Raw genomic sequence first — 24,026 nt, forward strand, 5'->3', positions numbered from 1 at the left:
TAGGGAAATGAAATCTCATCTTCAGTGTGGGACGACATACATCAAGCAGTGACAGCCCCTCCTCTAAGCCTGTCAGTCCCGCCCCTGTCAAAACGACCAATTAAAGCAAAGCTAATTCCCCTGTTAACCTCTAGATAGCCTCCGTCCAACACATCCTTCTCATGTAAACAAGAACAGAGCAACACTGTCTGGGGACAGGAGTGTGTTCTCTTATTCCGACAAGTCCATGAGTCTTATCCCAGTAGTTGGAAAAACATGAAAAATGCAGAGCAGACAATGTTGTCACATCCATCATGGACATATTTTGATTATAGCTATATGCTTTTTTTCTCACTACACTAACAGCCAGACTAATTTTCTGTACTCTTTCAAGATGAAGTATTCATACTCCTAAATCATCTTGTAAAATGATGCCAACATAATGAATACAAAATACAATTTTAGGTAAATGTATTACAACCCATGGTTTAAATTAACAGAAGCAGTGATTGAACAAGGTTAAAGCACTACAGTATATCTTTAAATATAATCCATTGGAAAACATGTCATTGTAAGTCACCAATTCAACGAACAGGGTGCAAAATGCATCACCTCTTTAACCAAATTGCTTTCAAGCCATAAATCTCCACACATCTAAATATGCACTTACACCCAGAGTAACATCTTACACGCCGACTTCAGTAACCAGGGACCTACACACACATTACCAGGATTACAAACCTCTCTCCCCAGCCTTTTTTATCTAATATTCCTCACTTGAACTATAAAAAAAGTGTTGCATGTGGATTTGTCAGGCACTGGTGCAGCTGAGAGAGAAGAGCAGAGATAAACAACAGTGTCAGGTGTGGCGATGATAAAGAATTATATGTGTCCCTTTATTAACTAACCCTAAACCTTCTACTCACACACACATGTAAACCCATGCACACGCCTGATCTGATTAAACCCCACAAACATAGATTGGTGGGAGTGTCCACAGACCACAAGGCTAATTGAACTGTCTTCATCCTGAGAAGATGGAGGGGCACGGAGAGAATGATGACGACTGGATTCAACAAGCCGCGGCAATAGTTAGGAGAAGATGCACACAAAGAAAGGAGGGGAGGAGAGGAAGCATCTGATGAGGGAAGCAGTTCTGTCATTTTGTTCTATAGTTGGGATTCAAGTGTGAAAACCTCAGAAAACAAACAGTTAAAAGAGGAGAGATTAGTCAAAAATCTATGCTTTTCAAATTCTGGTTAGAAATATATTGTCCTCCACGTCCCTCTGTTAGATGGCTGAGCTGCCATGTTGGTCAAAGGTGAGTTTTTTCAACGATGGATTCAAATACCAAACCTAAGATGAATGTTCTCGTTCTGAGTGAAATGTCTTTTATAACTGATCAACAGATTGAAAGATGAATGATAGAATATTGTATTATGTAATCTCTTAACTCGCAGATCTGTGTTAAAAAAAATTCAGTGCTCCAGTATTTTGGTTTATAATATCTGTGATATCTTTTTGTGTACTGCAAGAGCAGGCCCCACAAAATATGTTGATTTATTTACCCAGGTTCCTTAGTGCTCATTTCCTGAAACCATAGGCCTGGTTTTGGTAGACTTTCCCAACATTATATGATGGTTTTATCTGAACTCTAAGGAAATGTGAAAAAAAGAAGATTTGACAGAAATCTGATGGAAATGCATATTTGGGGTTATGAGAAAATGATTCATAACTTAATCACACTCCCACAGGAAATCGTATATTTTCACCCAATTATACTGTCATTCCACCAATGTTAATATTTTTCAGGATTTGTTGCAGCGGGGAATCGAGGCTTTGCTTGTTATCTCTTTGTACATCTCTTTTCTTCAAAGTACTGTCTTTAATTAACTAATCTCATCATGGAAGTGAAAATGATTTGGTTGAATGGCACCAACAATGCCAATCAGTGATGACTGCAGAAAAATTAAACTCAGTGGAAAAAATAAATAAATCAGGTTGCTACTTTGAAAATGTTGTACTTGGTTACTTCATTGTTTCCAAAGTGGAACACTCCAAGAGAGAGCTCTGTGCCAGCATCTGCCTGAAGCTCAATAACCTACAAATTGGAACAGCAGACATTCATTACTCACCTAAATCTCCAAAATATGTTCGAGGGCACATAAACAGATGCTCGTTTTGCACAGTATTTTTCAGTAGTTTAAAGCCTTGGTGGATTTGTGTTTAGGGAAGAGCATGTTTGAGAAACAGGTATTTTGGGAACCTGACCCTGCAGAGCGTCTGGGTGTCCAACAGAGCAACAGATGTTTAACTGCTCTGTGCGGCCTCCTCTCTGCTGCCCCGCCACTGCCCCTGTCTTTGTGTATTAACCAGCTCTACGTGTGTCTGTCTCCTCCCCTCATTCACAGACCTCTGTTTAGTACTAATTAGCTATTTGCCTCCTCTCCTTTCTCCCTCCACTTCTACCCTGAAGGCCCATCCCATTCTACTGCCATCTCACTGTTTACTGTTCTAAGTAATAATCATCCAATCTCGGCTCTCCTCCTCCCTCCTCCCCTTCGGACACTCCTCTTCTCCTCCTCCGCTCCTCCCTCTTGTCCTCCTCATTATGTCCCAGTCTCAGTTGTGACGGCCGTCATTAATCAACTCATTTTGGACGACGTTGAACCTTGCAACCCTGAACACCCACCCCTGCTGAACCAGGAAGTGTTCCATTCCTGCGGTCCATTAGGCCAACCAGAGCAAAACTGAGGCATGACAATAGACAAAACAATAGAAACCAAAAGCAGATATTAGACTGGATCACAATAGGACACAGACAGAAGGAGAACAACAGGCCTTATTATACTCTATCTGTTGGGGATTTTCTTCCTGCCCTAATGTCTCCTGGGATACATAGTCATATTTTACTTTGCTAATGCACCGACCCTTGTAATCTGTAATCTGTTCCACATTCAGGGGCCAGTGCACTCATGTCAGCAGTGAGGCTCATTTGGAAAAACAGAATATGAAACAGTCAATTAGTATAAGCAGCAATTCCCCTCATGGTTCATATGAATGTTAAGTGATGTTGCATCAACAGCAAAATCAAATCATTACTCTTATGCTTAAAATCTAACATGTACTAGAAATGTACTCCCACGGTGACAACGTTTTCACCCCTTAACTATGGTGGGTTAACAGACATCGCCCACTGACTTAACCTCTTTTACATTTGTGTATGAATGGAGGCAACATGAATGGTTCTTTTACAGCTAAGGGTAGAGAGGACCAATGGCCTGAGTAGGTGCTCTGTGTCTCCCAGACTTGCTCTTGTCTACTTCCTCTGTGGTCTGCATTGTTGCAGGTCTGCATCAGAGTGTGAGAGCCTTTGCATGCATACTTTTGTATCTGTTTCTCAGGTTGTTTGAATCCAAACATGGCTACTAAAAAAATATGTCCATCTCATCCATAATGCAACAGTTACAATGCCAAAATTCATTAGTGCAAAGGCATCTGTGGTGTGTTTTGAATAAAGGGGGATCTACAAAGTATAAACCAGGATCAAACAGGAGAGAGCACCAGACAGTTTAGCTCACATCAAGCGTGGTGATTGGCCATAACACAAGCATCAGTCTCCTAATTTGACACATAAAAACCTGATATGTCTGCATTCATCATTGCTACAAAGTTTTGAGTTCGGTGCAAAATAAGTGCACATACTGTAAATGTAGCCTAATTTTGCTCTTCTGCCCACAATATGATCTGATTTATGCAGACCAACAAATCCACAACATCCTAAGACAAAAAAAAGAAAGCTAGCTTGTGAGGCAGCCATGGCTAACCACAGTATTGATTTTCTTTTTTTTATCCTAGCTGTCATCTGTAATAGAATCCCATCCATTGGGATGTACTGTCTTGGTAATTCATATTCCACATGTTATAGCTAAATCCTGATGCATGGTCAAAGGCTATGAAAGCATCAAAGTGGTAATGGCCATTACAGATTTTCCTGTAGGAATTCCTACATTTCATACATTTTGATTTCAGTATTACGTCACTGTCTGGTAGATAATTTGCAACAAACAACAAATAATAGTACCTAATAATAAAAATCATGGATGCTAAAGGAATACTTTTAGCAGAATAATGCTTCTGAGAAGGAATGAAGTGAAAACATTACAGCCAAACTGTCTGTCACACACCAGCCTGAAAACCCTTAAAGCAGATAACAGCGGCACGGCCGTTTCGGCTAATGCTGTGTTCAAGGCAGGCTTTTGAAACCGTAAGTTACAGCTTCAAGTCACAACTACGACTTGGTAGCGTTCCAGGTAACCCGTAGCTCGTGTTTTTACCGTCCTGTTGTCTGTGAAAGTTCCCTATAACGGCCACTCGTAACTTCCGACCCGTGAACTCGTACCAGATCGAACTGGTATGACTTCACAGGAAGGAAAAACACAAAGTACGAGTTTCCTTGAACGCACCATGAGTTAGCAGCCCCCGCCCTTGTCAGGCATCAATTGGTCCTCGTGCTACGTCACCACATTCACGCGCATCCCTTGGCTGCACACACAGCCCTTCATGCCGTTCTCTCTCCTCATTGGATAACACTTGTATCCCACAAGGAAAATTTTCTCCTCGGGTTACAGCAGAGCAGAGTGACGGAGAGACTCGTGTTTAGGCTGAAATACTTCATGTAAGTGATTGCTGACGGAAAATAGGACTATTTAGGACTTATATTAACAAAAACATTCCACTGATATCTGCTTTAAATAGTCTTCTTTGCTGCTTCTGTAGGTACTGGTAGGGAAGTGTGAGTTTCTCATTTTCACCAGAGTGGATGAGATATAGTCATATACGCCTCCTGACTTCAACACGGAGGCCTTTATCCTCAAATGTTATTGATCAACAGTGTCTCTATGGTCAAATCAGACACTACAAAGACAGGTCAACCTCATCCTCGCACCAGAGTATATTACTGTACAAAGTATCAAGTTATGACTGATCTGAATAGATAAATGCTATGTGTATGGTCATAAGAACACAAAAGAGTCTATTGTTAAGGGTGATTCATGTGGCAATCTGACCATAAATCACAATTACATTATATTACCAAACATAATAACTCTCAGTGGTGTGAAATTTCAAACGTTGTGTGCTTTGTCTTTATCTACAGGACCTTATCTCAAATGATGTGATATTTGTGCTTGACTACAGTGTCACTGTCAAGACATATTATAAAAACTTTATTAAACAGTGTGATATATGCTTTCTCTTCCTTATCTAATGGAGAACAGATCACAGAGTGTAATTATTTTACAGCATACATTTACAACTCTCGTTTTTCTTTTTTTTTTCTTTTACCTATCTGATGGGAGCAATGGGAAAGAATGTCCTCATCACTAACAAATACAGCACTTATTTTGTCATAGATAATGTCACATAGATGTGAATAACCTTTGATCTGTAATTTAATGCCAATTCCTTCTGCTAAAAGACTAACAGAAAACAAATTAAAATGTTGGACTACATGTGGGGAGAACTTTATTTGTAGATTTCATAGCTCTTGTCTTTCAAAATACAATTAAACAAAGCAACTTTGTGTTGTTTATGAACAAGGTTAGTCTCCAATTGAATGCTTCCATTAACCATACATGCACTGAATCCCAAAAGCATGACATCATTACCTGAAACATTGTAATGCATGCAATCTGACAACTTTCTGCATCCCTTTCCTCTAAATGTGTTTGGTTTCGCTGTGGACTATGAGTATGATAGGTTACTGTGAGTCATTGCAGTAATGGATGATGTAACTTGTAAATTAGTAACCTGTGTCTCCTGCGGGATGACTTTAAACAAAGAACATCAAAGCCTAATGTGTTTTGTGTGTGTATGAGTCAAATGTGGAATGACTCTTTATCAGCATTTCTTTCACTTGTTAAAATCATTGGACTAAATCTAATCTGTAACTGTTACTCAGGCTACAACAGTGCCACAACAGAACACAACAGAAACAATCAATACCTGCCTATTCAATGAGTTATAGAACTTTGTCGACTTATAAAAAAGCATGATGTCTGGAAGCTTTCATATCATATCGTGACACTGAGATAATAATTTACCTAGATGGTCACTCACACATGCCTGCACACCCACATGAACTCATTGGTCGTTAAGTTTATATGTTGGGTAGTTCAGCAGGTGTTGGTGTGTTTGTCTTTGAAGTGAGAGCGGTTTGTTTTCCCAGGCCTATGACTGTCTCTTATCAGTCCTGTATAAACCAGCAGGAAATCACCAAACTGCAGTGAGCACCTACTTAAATGCAGTCTACAGCCAAGTGAAACTTAAGAAGCTCCACCTGACACATTTGTACATTGATTTGGCGAATATGTCGACTACTTGAACTCTATCATGCAGACTTTTGCTCCATCTTGACTATACTGTGTTCCTCCAAGGAATGACATCCACCATTATCATCTCTGCATATAAGACATTGCAACCCTGACTGTTTTTATCCGTGGTTCCCTTATTATGGAACCCATAGATAGCAGGGGGGTTCTGAAAGCCCATCATCCTCTGACAACTGTAAGACCCACTTACAATATACTTTTGGTGCACGCATAGTGTCCATCACTTAATTGTTTTTCAGTTGAAACATCTGCCAGATGTGTTATGTGATGAAATGAAACGTTGTTAACTATACCGGACTTAGAATAAATCTTGATATACATTTTGTATAGTGGTGGGAAAAAGAGCAAACAATTAACAAGGCTTTGTGTCACCTAATCACCCCGTCTAGGTGTGACCCTGGTCTGCAAAGAGAGAAAATGGGTTTGCTCTCTGTCAATTTACAGCTCAATTATCAGGTCCATGATGTGGTGATGACTGATAATCATAGCAACAGCCTGATAAGACCTGGCGGGTTTCTATCAATGTTAGCAGGCAATAAAATCTAATGAAGATTTGGTTGTAAAAACATGAATTTCATCATCTCTCTGAAGCGAGATAAAAACAATTAACCCAGTAAAGTTATAAAGTGCATCTCTGTGTGAGTGTGGCATGTTTGTGAATGTGAATGTGCATATTGAGAGAAAGCTTCAACTAATCTCACCTAAACCAGGTCAAACTGCCAAACAGCTAAGAGAACTAAATAAATAGCCTTCAAAACAAGAAAAATAGAAACACATGCATTGTTCATAAAGCAATAGAAATTAAACCCGTAATTTAAACCTTACAAGAATTTTAACATTATTTCTATGCCTTTTTGTTTTCTTCTTAGTTTTTTTTTCTATAGTTCTCACTTGTTCTTGAATTCCTAGCCTACAACTGACCCTTCAGCATGAGGAGCACAGCCTGCCCTACTGCAGGGCTCTGGCCAATCACGATGCAGCAGATTTTTATAGATATACTCAGTGCGAGTGATTTCTCAGCAAGCTGTCTGAGAGTGATGTGTGTTATTTACGCGCATGGCACAAGTGGAGAGGGGCAAAAAGAAAACATTTCTTCAGCGCAGAGGAGTGAAAACAGCAGTTTCTGCGAACTCTAAAAGATATAAGGTCAACAGTGAGTGCAGAAGTTACAGAGACCAGTCAGAGGAATCTATTTGTTAAGTTCATCACAAGTTTAGTTTCACGTAGCTTAACATCAGCTGAAACATTTTTGAACAGAATGACTGCCGCCGTGGAGAAGTCAAAAAACTTTCGCATTGACGCGCTGCTGGCACAGGACGTGGAGCAGAGGACTGACAGCGATGCTGCGTCCCCGGGGTTGTACTACAGCAGGAGCCCCGGAGACAGTCCGGTGTCAAACCGCGGCTCGGAGACTCCCTCCCCTCATGCAAACCCAGCGAGCTCCTCTCCTGCCCCGCCAGTCCTGTCCAAGTCCCAGCTCTTCAACTTATCCCAGTCAGGACTCAGTGCTCTGCACCAAGGGGGTCTCATCGGAATGTACCCGGGCTCCATGTATCCTCTGGGGGCCCTCGGGGGCCAGCACCCCGCATTCATATACCCCGGCTTTACGCAGCTAGTCCAGCCATACCCGGAGCAGCTGAAGGGGGCCACCATGCCCGGGACAGTGCCACTGGAGCCCTGGATCAGAGCTGGGTTGATGTTGCCCAGATTTGGAGAATATGGAGGTGAGTTTTTTTTCTCCCCCCACCACGTATAACTTATCAGACAGCCTTGTCAAAATGACAGGAATCTTTTACTATAGTTTATTATTTACATAAACTAAATATTATGCGTTTAATTCAAATATCATTCAATAAAAATGTTACACAAGTTACAAATTTAAGCTTTGTTCGTAATTGGACAATAAGATTAAAATTGTAGCCTATTTCATTCTGCAAAATATTTTTCTTTCATTTAAATCAAATGGACGAAAAGTAAGTGAGAAGAATGAGTTCACAAAAAGACAGAAAATAGGTCCTTTATTTTAAAATAAGGTAGGATGTATAGCTAAAGGCCCATCCTATAAGGGCTCAAACATTACTGTCTCTTTAAATATAAATTCTATCTGTCTGTAAAAAGGCCAGCAACCATTCATGTTTGAGGGTCTCCTATCACCTGTGTGCTGATCCTGGTTTTGATAGTAGCCTACCCTGACATTGAGATGCTGTCGCTTAAGGACAATTTATCTCATAAAAATAACAAGCAACATTTACGGTAAAGGTAACACCTGAAATAGATCTACCACTTAATCAATTGATAACATTTATAGTGTTTTCATTAAGGTAATGGACCTCTGGTGGTTTATTACCCCACTAAAGCAATATCCTCTCACCACCACCTCACATCAGGGTAATAAATGTTAACGAACAGAGAGACAGCAAGATACACAGACAGGAAGACAGACAGGCAGCTGGGCCTGTAGCATTTAAACCATGGACTGGTAAACAAACTGGGGGATTGTGGGATCTTCATTTTAGAATTTATTTTTTAAAAAGTCTGTCAAATTAATATTTTATTTCTGTTTTTCTCAGGCTGCTGTAGGCCTATGGGCCGCTGTTGTGTTCTAATAGAAATAAGCTGCATGAAACTGTCTGTATAATAAAAAATGTAAACAATGACAAATGCCCAGAATAACCCCTTTCTTTGCTCTTGGCCTGTGTCTTTTTTTTTTTTGCCCCTCAGCTTCGGCCCAGGCAGGTTTGCTGGGGAAGTGCAGGAGGCCCAGGACAGCGTTCACCAGTCAGCAGCTGCTTGAATTAGAAAACCAGTTCAAGCTCAACAAGTACCTGTCCAGGCCTAAACGCTTCGAGGTGGCCACTTCACTCATGCTGACTGAAACTCAGGTGAGGAAGAAATTACCTGAGACTACAATAATGACATAGCCTAACACAATACACTGACGTTTGTTACTATATCAGACTCTTTTGAAGATATATCGGCAATGACCAACACTGAGCATTAAGTAAACTTTCAGTTATATTGGCTGACTATAAACATGTATAAAAAGAAAAACATAATTTCCAGTCCTAGCAAAAAAGCTAGTTTAAAATCTGTTCAACATTATAAGATTAATATATTCACCAGATGTTAGATTATTTCTTATTACAATACATACAGTAGTACAACTTCCTCACTCATTTTCCTTGAGGAGGAGCAGATTAAAAAAATCATATTTCATCACAAAGTTGGGTAGGCTACACCATTGTTACAACTCACAAAGAGCGCTCACAATATTTAATCAAGTCACGGCATGCCTTTTTAACATTTCTCTCTCCTGTTTTCTTTCACCAGGTCAAGATCTGGTTCCAGAACAGACGTATGAAGTGGAAGAGAAGTCGTAAAGCCAAAGAGCAAGCAGCCCTGACATCCTCACTGACAGATACAGAGAGAAAGGGGATGGACATTGCCAGGCCTCAGGCTGACTCACACAGCTCAAGTCTAGAGGATGAAGAAGAACTCGAAGGGGTGGATGAGGATGAAAAAGAGGAGACAGACATGCTGAGGGCAGGTTCTTTAGGCTCTGTAGGCTTTATGAGGAACGCTATGGGAGGAACAAGGAACTACAATTCTTATTTAGATGAGGAGCTGGGGGAAGGGACGAGAAGCAGGGTTTTTTCATAGCTATAAATTTCAGCACGCTTTATGTCTTTTCATGTTTATTACTCTTGAGAAGACAACACACAGTGCCATACTGTATGGTGGCCTCCCTAAATAGCAAAAAAAAGTTTACATCTGCACATTGGGATAGATATGAAAACAGATTTTATCTAAACATTATCTACTTTGTCCACCTGGACATCATAATTCTGTTTTAAGGGCATTTTTGTGCATGAATTACATGAAACTGAATCTGTATGAAGGGGTGAGGTGGTTGTTGTTGTGCTGGTAATGGGGTGGGAGGGGGGATATAGCACTTTCACGGTAGGTAGGCTAGTGGATGAAAACAATAAATATCACCTGGAGATATTGTCAGTGTTACATTATTATCAGTGCTTCCCAGTCTGTTACAAATTTTGAACTAATATTGGAAACTTAAGACCAATTTGCATTCACCCACTTTAAGTTATGGGGCATTATAGCCTACTCATGGAGTGACAAGAAAAAAAATGGTAGGCTATTCAGGTTATATTGTAGTTTTTTGACTAGGCATATCTTTTATAATATTCAGCTCTTTGTTTTGTATTATCTTTGTGAAATTGCATGTTATTCCTAGTAAAAGCAACACCCACAAAGAAATGACTGCATGTACTAGGCTACTGTATAGAAATGAAAGTTTACTGTTGATATTGCAATTTCAGTTTGTGAACTATTCTCATATTGGTCTTGTCAATATAATTTAAAATTACAGAATTTAATATATTTCATCAAGAATGTAACGCCAATGGTTTGTGGAGGAAACTCTTAAATAAAGTTGAATTAATGAGTGTGTCTGTGTAACGACTTTTTACAATCCATCATGTAGCATCATCTCCATAGGCTACAATCACCGCATCTTCGGAACTTCGCTACTTTATTTCCGTCTCCTTACTTCCGGTAGCCTACTGGGATTTCAAAATAAGGGCATGCATGGAACACTTTTACAAGGGATGTTTGTAACATAATAAAACATTATAACATGTATTTATGCATCGTGTTAAATTTAAATTCGCTTTATAGTAGGTATAAATGGCTAATTTTAATAGCCTCTGCCAGTTTCGCGGATTAGAAATGTCCCTCCTTGGCTACAGTGGTAGCCTGCTATGGTGACACAAACAATTGCTTGTTGCCATGGAAACAGACGACCAACTTCTCAAACCTCCGTTGTCAGCGGTGTTCTCATAACTCACGCGGAGTAAATAGCTAGCAGTAACGTTACCCTTGCTGCCCATCTTCATTATTTGACGTTTGGAAGGAGGTAAAGTTGCGTTAGACGTCCGCGGTTATGTTTATCAGCAACATTAGTCTGTTCAGCTACCAGCTCTCTGCGCCCTGTGTTAGCTTGGATATGTGCAGCTAACGCCAACGCCAGCTTGTGTAACGTTTAAAAGGTGTGTAAACTGCTCTCAACAAAACACTACAATACATATTCCCACTTGTATTATCTTGTTTGATTGATTGTGCCGCCGACATGCACATTACCGTGCCCATCCAACATACGTTACAAATACACACAATAGCCTAAGTTACAATATAGTAAGTAGTCTTACGTAGGGTATGATGATTTCTGTGATAGAGTCCATGGTTTTTCAATAAATCTGGCTAGGACATGGATCTCCACATTGAAAAACCAGCTCGACATACCACACTCAGACATCCAAAATAAGTCGATGTAAAAGTTCCTTCTTTCTCTTTTACAGTCATGTCTGCCGAGGTTCGAGGTCCAGGAGCACCTTGGCAGCCTCCCACCCCTGGAAACGATCTCAAAGTAACTAAAGACTGAACAGAAACAACATGACATCATTATATCCTAGTTGCTAGTTGTTTATTAACATTTCACTCAATAGTGTGTTAAAATTGATCACTTTATATCCACCCCTCATGAGCAATGGTCCATGAGTCATATCTGTCCATTATTTATCATAAAGCTGTCACTGTCCTTTCTCTCCGTTTATGTCTTCCTATAAGGAAAACAAATAGGTGGGCTACTATTAGAGGGACAGTTTTAGAGAGAATGGGCCATAAAAGTCTGTAATAAAATTGATTATTGTTAATATTGGTCTATTTTGTATGTCCTTAAACAGTTACAGTGTTGCTCATCAGCTAGTGTCCTCTAAACTGCACTGTAATAAAACTGACCTCATCATTTGTGCATCAGTTGCTCTGATGTAATGGCACACATGCACAAAACATATTAATTCATGAATGATCTCATCCATTCTTGGTGGGTCTCACAATAATTACATTGATAAGAATGACAGAGTTCAGGAGTCTTTTTCAAAACAGCTATTGATGAATGGCTGTTCACCTCTGCAAAGACTATTAAATACTGAATGTTCAATGCATTATTTTTCTTATTCTAATGACTCTTTCCTAAACTCATCTTCTGCCCTGCCCGGTAGTATCCACGGAATCACCACAGGCAAAAGGGAAGAGAGCGGCAGCAACATGCATTTAACCAAAGAGGATGCTTCTTTGGTTTCGAAACGAGGCCAGAATTGGTCTGGGATGACTGGGACCTCGAGAGCGAGTTCACCAAAACAGTACTTTTAAAGAACACACTTAACAAGCTGCAGAAGCTACACGTGAGGTCTTTCAAACTCACATGGACACACCTTATCATATAACAAATGTAGGTGTTTCTGTCAAGATATAACAGACTAACACTCTATCTCTTTGACCCATCACAGGCCTCCAGTGTCCAAGTTTTTCACTATCTCAATTCCAGAGATAGTTGTTCTCAGTCCAGGGGCTACTTTCTCCATCCCAGTCACCTTTAGACCATTAATGAGGGTAAAACATACAGTACCAAACTTAAAGGGATAGTTCAACATTTTGGCAAATTGGCTCATTGGGTTCGTTCACATTCACCACGCTATGAGATAATAACGGAAGGTTACGAGACAGAGTTGTTTTCGAGGCAAATGCAGAAACTGCTTGCCGAAAAACTGCGGTTTTGCATGAATTTACCTCGAAAACAACTCTGTCCCGTAACGTTTTGTTATTATCTCATAGCGTGGTGAATGTGTGGGTCACAACTTTGTCCACAAGAGCGTTTTGGAGCTGTTGGGTTGTGTATTTGAGCCTCCATAGCATAGCTCTGAGCAGCTTGCGGCTCTGCTCCCCTGTTCTAAAAATAGCTTGCACTGACAAGGTAACAAACCTACTGGTATGACTATAGCGATTATGGCAATGGGACAGTTTGCCAAAATGTTGAACTATCCCTTTTATCTAGCCAATCTTACATACTGTATATTATAAAAATGTTGTGTTACAAGGCTTTCAAATGTAACAAAACATAAGTTTGTTCTTAAATTGCAGACCTCATAAATAGGACAATTTATAGTTATTTCAGGGTTGTTACATGATCTAACTGTTTTCTGTCTTCTGTCTGTGAAATGTTTTGTCTGTTGGACTGCTTGGTACAGTGTGACTATGAGGACAGCATTGAGTTTCAAGGTAAAGATGGCAGCTTCCAAATACGGCTCCGTGCCCCCGTTCCCTGTCCTGCTGTGGAGATGCCTGACACTGTGCAACTGCCCATCTGTGCAGTTCAACACTCCTCAGATACAACTTTCCGGCTAAAAAATTCAAGGTACATCACTGTTGCCCATCAATTCTTCCCATTTTTTTTCTTCTGTGTCTGACTCTTATCCACTTTGCTCATACTCTTCCTCCCACAGTAAACTCGAGACAAGCTTCGAGTGGTTGTGTACAGCGCCATTCCAGCTGAGCCCTGAGCAGGGCCTGTTGAGTCCCGGTCAGGAGTGTCACATCAACGTGGTCTTCCAGCCACAAGAGGCAACGGTGTACCAGCAACAGGCCTTCTGCAGGTTTGGAGAAGATGGGGACAAGGCAGAGCGCTGCTGCACTGTGCTGCTGCAGGCAATAGGTACTACAACCAGAAACTGAGACGATGAGTTTAGCAGATCCAAAGATTTTAGCTGCATGTTTATGTCAATGTATAAAAAAATTGAAACAAATTAAACAAACCAGCTTTGATTTGATGATCTTTTGCATTATGGAATGAGCCAACATTAGAAGTACAGCATTAATACTCTTGTCTTGCCCCCTTTCTAGCCAAATACCCATGTCTTCAGATAAGAAATCCAGCTGAGACAGAGGAAAAGCAACAGGGGAGTTCAGTGCTACACTTTGGTTCTGTGGCAGTTGGTAAAAGTTTGCAGAAGCACTTTGTTATCTCCAACCCCCTTCCTGTGAGTAGTACAAGAAGATGCACTGATGCATATGTGCACTCTGAAAGACCTTTCCTCTCATTTCCTCTTACCTTTTCCTTCAGGTAGCTGCGTCTTTCTCCTTGTCGCGACTATCTGGCGGGTTGCCTTTATTTGGGTCAGAGTTCAGATGTGATGTCTCCAGGGGTAGTGTGGCTCCTGGTGGATCACTACGAGTTACAGTCACCTTTTCTCCGGTTCTGGTGGATACTGTTTCTGTTGACTACTTATCTGTAAAATGCAGAGGGGCACTTAGCGAAACCGTTCTTAAACTCATCGGGAGCTGTGTAGGTAAGGAACCCACAGAAAAGCAAACACATTCTTAGTTAAAAAAACAACAACATTGTTTTAAAGTGATAAATCAGATACTGCACAAGTATATTCTTAAACATTTTCTGTATAACAGGAGGAGGATCTTCAATTCAGGATCTTAAAAAAATGATTCTTTTTGTAACTAGGTCCCAAAGTTTCCTTGTCCTCCTCTGTGCTCAACTTTGGCTGTGTTAAAGAGGGAGAAACAGTCACACAAACAGTGGATCTGGTTAATTCTTCTCCAGCTGAGGCCATCTACCAGTGGGACATAGACTGTAATGGGCACAGTGTGTTCAGTATCCAACCAGCAAGTGGCACTGTACGCCCACATAGCCATATTACACTGAAAGCAGTTTATAAGCCCACACAGCCCATTGCACACCACAGGAGAGTGGCATGTCTCATACTGCACAAGGTAGGAGGCAATATGTAGATTTATACACACACGCACAATATGGAAGTAAGTAATTCTAACCATCTGCCTACATATTCTTCCCTCTAGGAGCCTCTGTTCCTTGATCTGATTGGTACCTGTCACTCAGAACTTCAGAAACCTGCCATTCTGAAACCTGAACACTTGATTTTGTACAAGCTTCACTGGAACCGCAGACAAGACACTCTCAGTGCTGTGCAGCCAGACCAGAATTTACATTTGGATCAGCAGCAGCTGCACTCTACCACGGAAGAGGTGAAGTGGCACAGAGAACATACATGATATCTAGATAATGCAGTATGGGTATAATATTGTCTCTTCGGCCCTGAATCTTTCTCTGTGTCATTTTCTAGCAGTCAAGCCACAGACTGGACAGTACTGCTCTTGTGTCAAGAACCCCCATGGAGGAGCTCTACCAAATTTGCTTGGGGTGCACGGATCCTCTCTTTTCCAATTCTTCATCCTCCTCACATGTGTCTGTGGTGCCTAGTGAGCTGGTGTTTAATCACAAAATGTCAGGCTCCTTGTCCGCCTCAGCCTCTCAGCCTGTCTCCATCATCAACCACACCAGAGGGAAACTTAGGTACCACTGCCTTGCCTTGGATCTTGGCTTCTCACAGTAGCATTACCAGCACACATTTTTCTCTATGTTAAACCTTGATGGACTTTGTTCATCTGTTTTTATAGATTTTTTTTTTTGCTATGTCTGGTTCTGATTTTCTTACAGCCTGGTGTGGACTGTTGCCCAAGACTCTGCATTTTCTGTCAGTCCCTCATCATGCGACCTGGCTCCACTGAAATCCACCTCATTCAGAGTGACCTATGACCCCAAACAGCTGAACACTTTGCATGGAGCCCAACTTGAATGCTTTGGATGCTATAAAATGGTATATAGGATTTTCTTAACTACAGTAAAGCATCCACTAAAAATGAGTTGAGATACATCTCTTTTGAGTTACAAGATATGCTGTCAAAAGTGTGTTCTTTTGGATTTTTCTTCATTTCTCTCTCATGTTAAAATCACAGCAACAGTTTTTATGCAAATCTTTTTTGCTGATGTTGTTCACTCCTTGCCCCCCCCCCTCTCTGGATGCTGTAGGATCACAATGGGGAGCAACTGTTGTGTCCGCCCTGGTGTGTTACTGTCAGAGTCATTGGCCACTCCTTTCAGCCCGGCAAAGAGCACTTCACCCCATGCTGCTCTCTGAAGCCCACTCGAGTGGTGAGACATAACCATGAAAAAACACACAAATGTTTATGTGTTTGTCTCTCTCTCTTTATTTGTCTCCGTTAGTTGCTGATCCCTCTCTTGTTTTTCCATTCACCCAATAAACAACAAAAAATGAAAATGGCATTAAAGCTGATGTATCTTTTCTCTTGACATGAAACACTGCAGTACATCAAGGCTGAGGCACTATAACTTTATCGTCTTGTTCTTTATAGGTGTTTCCAGCTGTCAGTGCTCTTTCCTATCAAACGGTGCTCTTTCAGAATGGTGGAGACCTGCCTCTCACTTTCTGTCTGGACCACAGTTCAGACCTTGCCCTGGCCGAATCAATGTCTGTAATTCCAAACTGTGGTCTCGTCCGACCTGGTCATCACCAAATCCTCACCCTCAGAACAACTCCCACAGAAGACAATCCCAAACAGGGGTTCAGTTTACAGTTGAAGCTCAATGCTGCTAACCAAACAAAGGTACTAAACACACGGCAACTTTTGTATTGTTATTTAATAGTCATGCTGTTCTTGCAAGTGTTTCTTTCTGTTTTCTTTAGGAACTGAAAGTTGTAAATGCGGTGGAAAAGCCTTGTGTGTCTCTTGAGGGAGACGGCAGTTTATATTTCCAACCAACAATCGTGGGTTCAGAGACACAACGCACCCACCACATCAGGAATCTCAGCTGTTTACCGCTACGGTTGGTTCGCTGATTCCTGTATTTCTGACGTCTTTCAGTTTATTGTTTGTAAACCTTAATGTAATCATTGATCCTGTCTACAGCATTACTGTATCTCTGTGTTTGTCCTTTGTGTCAGGTTCCAATGGAGCATTCCAGAGCCAGACCAGGACCTTATCTCTGTTGAACCAGATGCTGGGGAACTCCATCCCAATGAGAGCTCAGTGAGGGGATTGAGAGAAGCACACATGACACTACATTTATGGACACAGTACTCACTTAACTTAAGCCAAATTTTATTGAGCAGTTGACTCCATTGATTTTTATTATAGGTCCAGACCTGGTCCTTCAGTCCGCTGGCAGAGAAAGCATACACACTCACACCTACTCTCACCTTTTGGCCAGTCCAGACTGATGGATGTAAAAAGTCGCAACACACCCTTAACGTTGTGGGAGTGGGCTCCAAAGGCTTCATTGAGGTAGGCCTGTCATTGAATGTGTGTTTGTATGTGTGTGTCTGTACTGTAACTTTGTGTTCTAGAAAATTCATATAACATTTAGAGTGAATAAATTCAAATTTTCAAATGAAGGTTGATGTGAACTGAACCAAGCAATGTTTACATGTTTGTCACCTTCCCAGGCAAAAAAAGCAGTCCTGGATTTAAAGGATACTCTAGTTGGAAGTTACCGCTCAATAGAAATTCCTCTGGTGAACAACAGCCCCTGTCCTGTGACCTTTCACCTCGCCGTGCAGCAGATATTTCAAGATGAAGAACTTATTTCCTACCCTGAAACTGAGCAAATTGGTAAATTCTTCTGTGGTATTTGTGGCAGATTTATGTATGAAATGTTTTTTTGATTTTACCATGAGTATCTGTTAGACTGATAACCACCGCTAGTACGGATACAGTTGAACCAGTGTACAGTATTAGTCTGAACATAGTCTGTACTGTCTGGCCCTTTTAGCACTACAGCTGGACTGTGAGAGCGGAACCATCACCCCACGCTCCACAATGCTGCTCCGATCAACCATCAGACCAAACAGACGAACCCAGTACTCGTGGAAAATCAGCTACCAGACTCTGAATACTAGTGGTAGTTAACAAAACCCACACACAAACTCTACATGCTGGAATATATTCTGCAGTTGTTTTCAGTTAATTCTTCATGCTTACCACTCTCTCCCTCTCCCTTTCTCTATCTGTCATTTTCCCCAGGCTGTGCGTCATCTCCTCTTCAGCCACTGTGTGAGGTGCGAGCCAAGGGTGTGTTCCCCACCCTGCAGGTGACAGATGTGCGCGGTGGAGGCAGCCTGGCCAGACTCAGCAAGGTGCATCTCTGGAAACTCTTGTCGCTGGGAAGCCTCAACAAGCACCTGCTGTCCAACCCCTCCTCTGCAGAACTCACTCATCGAACCCCCACAAGACACAGGTTAGAATATAGAAACATGAAACACACATTTACACACCGCTGGCTTGCACATATTTTTTGCATTTTCAATTAGTTTTGGCAAGTAGAATAGATGTCTTATATTTAGAGTACATTGTGGTGTGTGCATGACTTTGTCTCTTCCTCTTGTCTCTAGTCTGCGCAATTATCCCTCCACCTTCACCAACACCATGTTATATTTCTACTTTGGTGCCGCTCCCATGAATTCAGACCCCTCAGATTTTGTGCTGATGTTGCACAACCCTGGTCCGATCCCTGTTGATTGGTAAGCAAACAACAGACTGTAGGTACAGTAATATGGTCATCCAATATAAAACTACATCTCATATCAAATTGTCACACAAATGTCCCTCTGTTCTGCTCTGTAGAAAACAGACAGCAAAGTCGCACTACCATAGACTGTGAAGTAGAATTTGTTACAGATTTCTACTTAGTTTTGCTCCACTGACAGTGTGATTGACTAATTTATTTTTTTCTCTTCAATATTAGGGCATTCTTGTTTCCAGAGGACCAACAGATAGAGACGGAGTACTGGGCAGAGACAGGAGAGTTCAGCAGCAGTGAGCTGAACCTGATGAAGGTCAGGCATGTTATTATATTCTTATCCAAAAACATTAAGAAAGAATGAGTCAATATCACTACATTTTACCTATAAAGAAGTTACTGACGTAAAGCACAGATACTGTATGTTCACCTCATTGACAGATTCAAGAAAACCGTGTGTTCAGCATTTCACCACGTGTTGGAACTTTGCAGCCAGGCCAGCAGAGGGCAGTACACCTCAGCTACAGGTCAGTTACTTGCGCACAAGATACAGTTCAGGCTGTTGTTCAAGTCAGAGAGTTATTATTATCCTGACAATGATCTCTCTCTATATACAAATATATCAAAATTGCACTCTCCTAGGTCTTAGATCATTAATCATATGAGCCCCCAAATAACCCAAACTTCCTCCTTCACAGTCATTTATTTGCTGGGTTAAATCGGCTTCCTGTTGTTTTCAAACTCTCTTATGGCAGAGAGATCTTGGTGAGGCACAACTCCAGTGATAATATAAAAAAAATAATTTGCCGGAATAAGTTGAATCATAGTTGTTAGATTTTCCCTTAACCTCAACTCCTTGTGATCTGTCATTATGCTCAGCTTAACTTCCAGGGTGTGACAGAGGGGCGAGACAGACCATTTCTCCTCTTTACCTCCAATCATCATGTCTTCACCTCTGTAACTATTGGGGACTGCAATCCCCCCAAGCAGGTCTGTGTTTTACTTAAAACTTTTAACTGTGACCTGTGGTCTGATAAATATTGTATTTCAATTAATATAATATTTCTATCTATTATTAACCAAATTTTGTGTGTCTTTGTTGCAGGTGTATGAACTACACAATGCTGGTGCCTTGCCAGTCCATTATGAGGTGGACAGAGCTGTGTTGTCACAGCTTCAGATGGATAATTTTAACCATCCAGTGCTGTGTTGCCTCAACCCAGAAGGAGAGATTCCTCCTGGTAGGACGGCCATACTGGAATGGATCTTTTCTCCACTGGAGGCAAAGATGTATCATGTATGGATTAAACAATACTGTACTTACACTCTTTCATTCTGCTCTCGCCCTGCTGTTGTCCCTACAGAACCTAAATACTGTGCAATTGGTTTGTCCATCTTTCACTGGAGTTACATTGTTTCGCCACGTGTTTCCTTCTGTAGCATTATGGCCATTCAGCTCATAATAATAACAATATATGCCATTGTCTTCACACAATTAGTCATTGAGAATACACTGTCACCATATGTTTAGTCTCTTGCTTGAGATTTTGATTTGTGACTTGTGTGCATCACTAGATGGATATTCCAATCCACATCCAGGATGGGAAGTCGAAACTGGTGAGGTTTGAGGGGTGTGGGTTTGATAGTCCGGCACTAGGCTCCTCAAACCCCTTTGAATGCAGTGAACCCAAGGCACCAGTATCCTCTGTCCAGAGGGTGCCATTCCCAGGACAGGTGAGAAATTCAAGGGCATTTAATTCAATCGTAATTGAATGTAAATGGGAGCTCAGTTAGATTCTGCTGAATACCATTAATCTGTTCCTTGTCATTCTACCTTGGTGGCTGTTGTTAACTGTGGCTGTCTGCATTCATCTCTGTGTGTGTGTTTGTGCATAGGTGGCATTTTTGTCTCAGGACAGTGTCTCTCTAGGTGACATCTCTGTGAGCTCACAGTCTTCGAGAATCCTCTTCCTCACCAACGTGTCTCAAACAGAGATTGTCCACTACACATGGGACCTGTCCCAGCAGAGGAGCCAGGTAGTAGGCGCAGAAAGGCATACACTACTGTACATGAAAGATATGTGTAATATTTCATGTGTTTGTGTAAATTAGATCATCTTGAGGAGGAAACAAACAGTTCCTCGCTCCTTGTATCTGAAAGTCACATACATGTGCCATATAACAAGTTGCTTCTTTTCTTTGATTAGCTATATGTTGCTATAAGAATTAGCTTTTATTTATAAGGGACTGAAGATGGAAATTAGCCGTTGGCTATAATCTTGCATATTTACATGCATATGTCCATTAATATGTATTGTCCCTATTTTAAATAAATAAACTTAAACTTATTTATGTTCCAGGTGACACACAAATAAAAGCATTTTGAATTTGACAATGGAGGTGTAACATGCTGATGATGTTTGAGTTGTTGTGTTGTTGTTATCAGGTGGTGCAGATCACTCCACAGCAAGGCAGTCTGTGTCCAGGGGAGTGTGTACTTTGCGTCCTCACCTTCACTTCTACTGACTACCCAACCATTTATCAGCTGGATCTCATATGTCAGGTAGCACAGCAGTGTACTGTAAAGTCTCATCAAGCAGCACAATTGATTTTTTGTTTGTTTTTTTGAGCATATTAAATGTAAACACAATATTCACTGATATGTTAGCTCAGTTTTGGAGAGTGTAGTTCTCCAAGCCATTGTATTCTCTATTTCTTTCCTCTTTACTCTTCAGGTTTTCCAGGAAGCTGGGCTGACTCGGTACCATGATGCTTGGAGGCGCTTAGAGGAAGAGAGAGAGAGGCAACTGAATGAATTCATTATCACAGACAAGAACCTTTCGGAAATCCAAGAGGATCTGGTAGATAAGGTCCTTCCTCAAATTGGGAAATTTTGGAAAATTTACGTTACTGTTTTCTTCTCCATATTCACCTTTTTACTTGTTACAGGAACCTGTAGCAGCTCCAGTAAGAAAAGGGCCACCACTCAGGAAATATAAGGTGGTCTTCATTTGCTGTAAAGGCTCTGTCCTGTGAATAAACATTATAATTATCAAATTCATTTGTCTACATCATACAATATTTGTGAGTTTTTAAATCTCCAGCATCATTTTGATGACACCTCTTTGTCTAATTTTCTTTGCTCTGCAGACTCTTCCCCCTATCTGTGCCAGTAGTAGCTATGAAACAGTGGGGTCTATTTGCACTAAGGCAACAAAAGCTGAACGACGGGCACGTCGAGAAACAACTAAAGTACGGAGGCAGCTTGAGCCACCACGACCTGCTCTGTTGCATCTGGAGGTTACGGCACGCTCCCACGCACTTCCAGAGTACCTCACGCACTTTCCTGACCAGTTCAGTAATCTTTCTAGGTAAGGTAACATTAATGAGAAACATCCTGACCTTTGCGATACAGATAGAAATCCCTCTAAATGCTTGTAAACATTTCACTAAAATATTAAAAGTTTAAGAAATTAGTGGTCCATCTTCCATCGAGAGACAAGCAGTAACGATTATCTCTGTTGTGTTCCTCAGGCGTCTCCAGTCAGTCAAACCTAAGGAGCCCGAAACCACTTCTTCAAGCATGTCGCTCTCTGTTAGACTGCCTGCACCAACACATGACCCTGGGAGAGACATTGTCACACACGTACTCAATTCTCTGCTAAGGTGACAAATACACACTTAGACCCATATGCCCCTAAATTATCTTGGTTGTTTGATTGTAAATGCAATTTTTAGTTAGGTACTGTACAGTAATGACTGGATTTACAGTTAGGTTAAAGGAATAGTTCAGCTTTTTTGAAGTGGGGTTGTATGAGGTACAATTGTCCACTAAGTATAATATCTGCAGTAGAAAGGTCTCTGCCTTCCCCCACCGAGAAATACCGGCACATCGTGCTGCACAGAGACACAGGCAGTAAACTGTTGAATGGGGGGCGATTAATCAGTGTATTTTCACCGCCTATGAGAAGTCCTGTCTCAAAATAATACACTAGTTCAAGAGTACGACATAAAGTAAAAATTTAAAATGCATCTGCTGGTCGGAAAAAAAGTTTGTTTATCTGGAACTAAACAACTCACTTAATAATCCTCCGTGCAGGCAGGCTTTGCGACGCGCTGGATCAATTCACCTATATTATACTTATGTGGCCATTTGTACCTCATACAACCCCTCTTAAAAAAAAACTGAACTATCCCTTTAAGTATATTGTTTTGTATTTGTGTATCTTCCTCCTTTTTTTCCAGGAGCATACTGGATGATTCAGCCTTCGTCGACACTCTGGTAACTTTGGCCTCCAAGCTCCACCAGTCCTCTCAGTGCTCCCCAGTGTGTCCCACATCCTCAAGCGAGACAAAGACTGAATCACATGAAGAGCACAACACAGTGGACAGGGAGGGGACAGCAGGGTGTTCAGGAAACGCACCTCCAACACAGAGCACACTGCACGCTCATTGTGTACCTGATGTCCTGAGTGAGGCTATACTGCTTAACACCTTCCAGAACCTGATGATGGAAGCTGTCAGAGGAGAGCTTGTCCTCACAGCACACCCACGCACTGTTATCTTACCACCTGTTTCTACCAGGTGAGGACAGACACATTGCACACATGCATGCATACACATGTGGTAGCTCTGGAAGTGTTCCCTCCCTCTTCTCTTTATTGCATATATCAGGATTAAAACATTATACAAAATGTTTAACATAATGTGTGTTTCATTAAAACCAGGAGGATGTCCAGAGCCATGGCTAATGAGAATGACACCCCAACATCCCACAGGCCCAGCTCTGTCCATCAGCGGTCCACCTTTCCCCATTCTGGATAATCAGACGCATAATTTGTATCTCTTCTGTATCCCCTTTCCATTATTCATCTTTATTCATGTGTCTCCTTCCTGGCCTGCTGACTTCTCACAGATTCCTCCATAAATATTTCATAAAAGTATGTTGTAGTTGTATTAAGTCATTACAGAAGTTCTGAGCATAAGTGATAATAACCTCTGACTATGTGACACTTCAGCAACATTTCAGTGATATGAAATGTCTTTGACCGTGATATATTTTATATATATAAATATATTTTATTCCTTTTTGTATGAGTGTGACAATATGCAAGATCAAGAACTTTGTATGGCTGAGGATACAATAAGACACCATTCCATAAAAATTTCACAATCAGACTTCATTCACCAATATTGCTGCAAACAACCACTTACAGACCCTGTGACCCTATACCAGTTTTGAACCTTTGGCAATTATTTCACATCTTCAGAGTTTTCATGTTTACCATCTGATAAATAGCAGTCGATAGAAATTGGGTTACAGTACAACAATAGGGGACACTGTTTATACTGAAGTTGTTATCATACAGTAGGTACTAACCTCAATGTACATT

At 41.1% G+C, this 24,026-nt stretch overlaps 2 protein-coding genes across 5 annotated transcripts; both read left to right on the forward strand.

Moving 5' to 3' along the window:
• Positions 1 to 7,381: 7,381 nt before the first annotated feature.
• Positions 7,382 to 10,836, forward strand: LOC146964781 (uncharacterized). Its single transcript, XM_085764564.1, has 3 exons — positions 7,382 to 8,095; positions 9,093 to 9,253; positions 9,702 to 10,836. Exons 1-3 carry the CDS (start codon positions 7,630 to 7,632, stop codon positions 10,029 to 10,031), a joined length of 957 nt encoding a protein of 318 aa, XP_085620690.1. The 5' UTR covers positions 7,382 to 7,629; the 3' UTR covers positions 10,032 to 10,836.
• A 349-nt stretch (positions 10,837 to 11,185) lies between these two features.
• On the forward strand, positions 11,186 to 23,553 carry cfap65 (cilia and flagella associated protein 65). 4 transcript variants are annotated; one of them, XM_085765438.1, is made up of 35 exons: positions 11,186 to 11,304; positions 11,747 to 11,814; positions 12,449 to 12,636; positions 12,737 to 12,839; positions 13,475 to 13,641; positions 13,730 to 13,938; positions 14,127 to 14,263; positions 14,347 to 14,572; positions 14,740 to 15,008; positions 15,096 to 15,281; positions 15,380 to 15,609; positions 15,754 to 15,913; positions 16,126 to 16,248; positions 16,470 to 16,721; positions 16,802 to 16,941; positions 17,060 to 17,144; positions 17,253 to 17,399; positions 17,561 to 17,726; positions 17,887 to 18,015; positions 18,138 to 18,351; positions 18,506 to 18,634; positions 18,859 to 18,949; positions 19,075 to 19,160; positions 19,332 to 19,398; positions 19,513 to 19,623; positions 19,739 to 19,930; positions 20,209 to 20,367; positions 20,530 to 20,673; positions 21,080 to 21,196; positions 21,369 to 21,503; positions 21,583 to 21,633; positions 21,784 to 22,004; positions 22,168 to 22,299; positions 22,879 to 23,217; positions 23,361 to 23,553. In XM_085765438.1, the coding sequence occupies exons 2-35, from the start codon at positions 11,749 to 11,751 to the stop codon at positions 23,455 to 23,457; spliced, it is 5,268 nt and encodes a 1,755-aa protein (XP_085621564.1). In that variant the 5' UTR covers positions 11,186 to 11,304; positions 11,747 to 11,748; the 3' UTR covers positions 23,458 to 23,553. The 4 variants fall into 4 exon arrangements, with proteins under 4 accessions (XP_085621564.1, XP_085621566.1, XP_085621567.1 ...); XM_085765440.1 differs by having other exon boundaries at positions 20,530 to 20,670; XM_085765441.1 differs by having other exon boundaries at positions 15,383 to 15,609.
• Positions 23,554 to 24,026: the final 473 nt, after the last annotated feature.

This window comes from Trachurus japonicus, chromosome 21 (assembly GCF_045865225.1).
Source record: "Trachurus japonicus isolate A0001 chromosome 21, Traja_1.0".
Taxonomy (NCBI): Eukaryota; Metazoa; Chordata; class Actinopteri; order Carangiformes; family Carangidae; genus Trachurus; species Trachurus japonicus.

What these genes read in the sequence shown, in the direction of transcription:
- LOC146964781 (XM_085764564.1), top strand. Translation starts at nt 7,630, where the DNA reads ATGACTGCCGCCGTGGAGAAGTCAAAAAACTTTCGCATTGACGCGCTG. An exon ending in CAGATTTGGAGAATATGGAG is followed by an intron (nt 8,096 to 9,092) that starts GTGAGTTTTTTT and finishes TTTGCCCCTCAG; the next exon opens with CTTCGGCCCAGGCAGGTTTG. An exon ending in TCATGCTGACTGAAACTCAG is followed by an intron (nt 9,254 to 9,701) that starts GTGAGGAAGAAA and finishes TTCTTTCACCAG; the next exon opens with GTCAAGATCTGGTTCCAGAA.
- cfap65 (XM_085765438.1), top strand. Translation starts at nt 11,749, where the DNA reads ATGTCTGCCGAGGTTCGAGGTCCAGGAGCACCTTGGCAGCCTCCCACC. An exon ending in CACACCAGAGGGAAACTTAG is followed by an intron (nt 15,610 to 15,753) that starts GTACCACTGCCT and finishes ATTTTCTTACAG; the next exon opens with CCTGGTGTGGACTGTTGCCC. An exon ending in GTGAGCTGAACCTGATGAAG is followed by an intron (nt 18,950 to 19,074) that starts GTCAGGCATGTT and finishes CCTCATTGACAG; the next exon opens with ATTCAAGAAAACCGTGTGTT.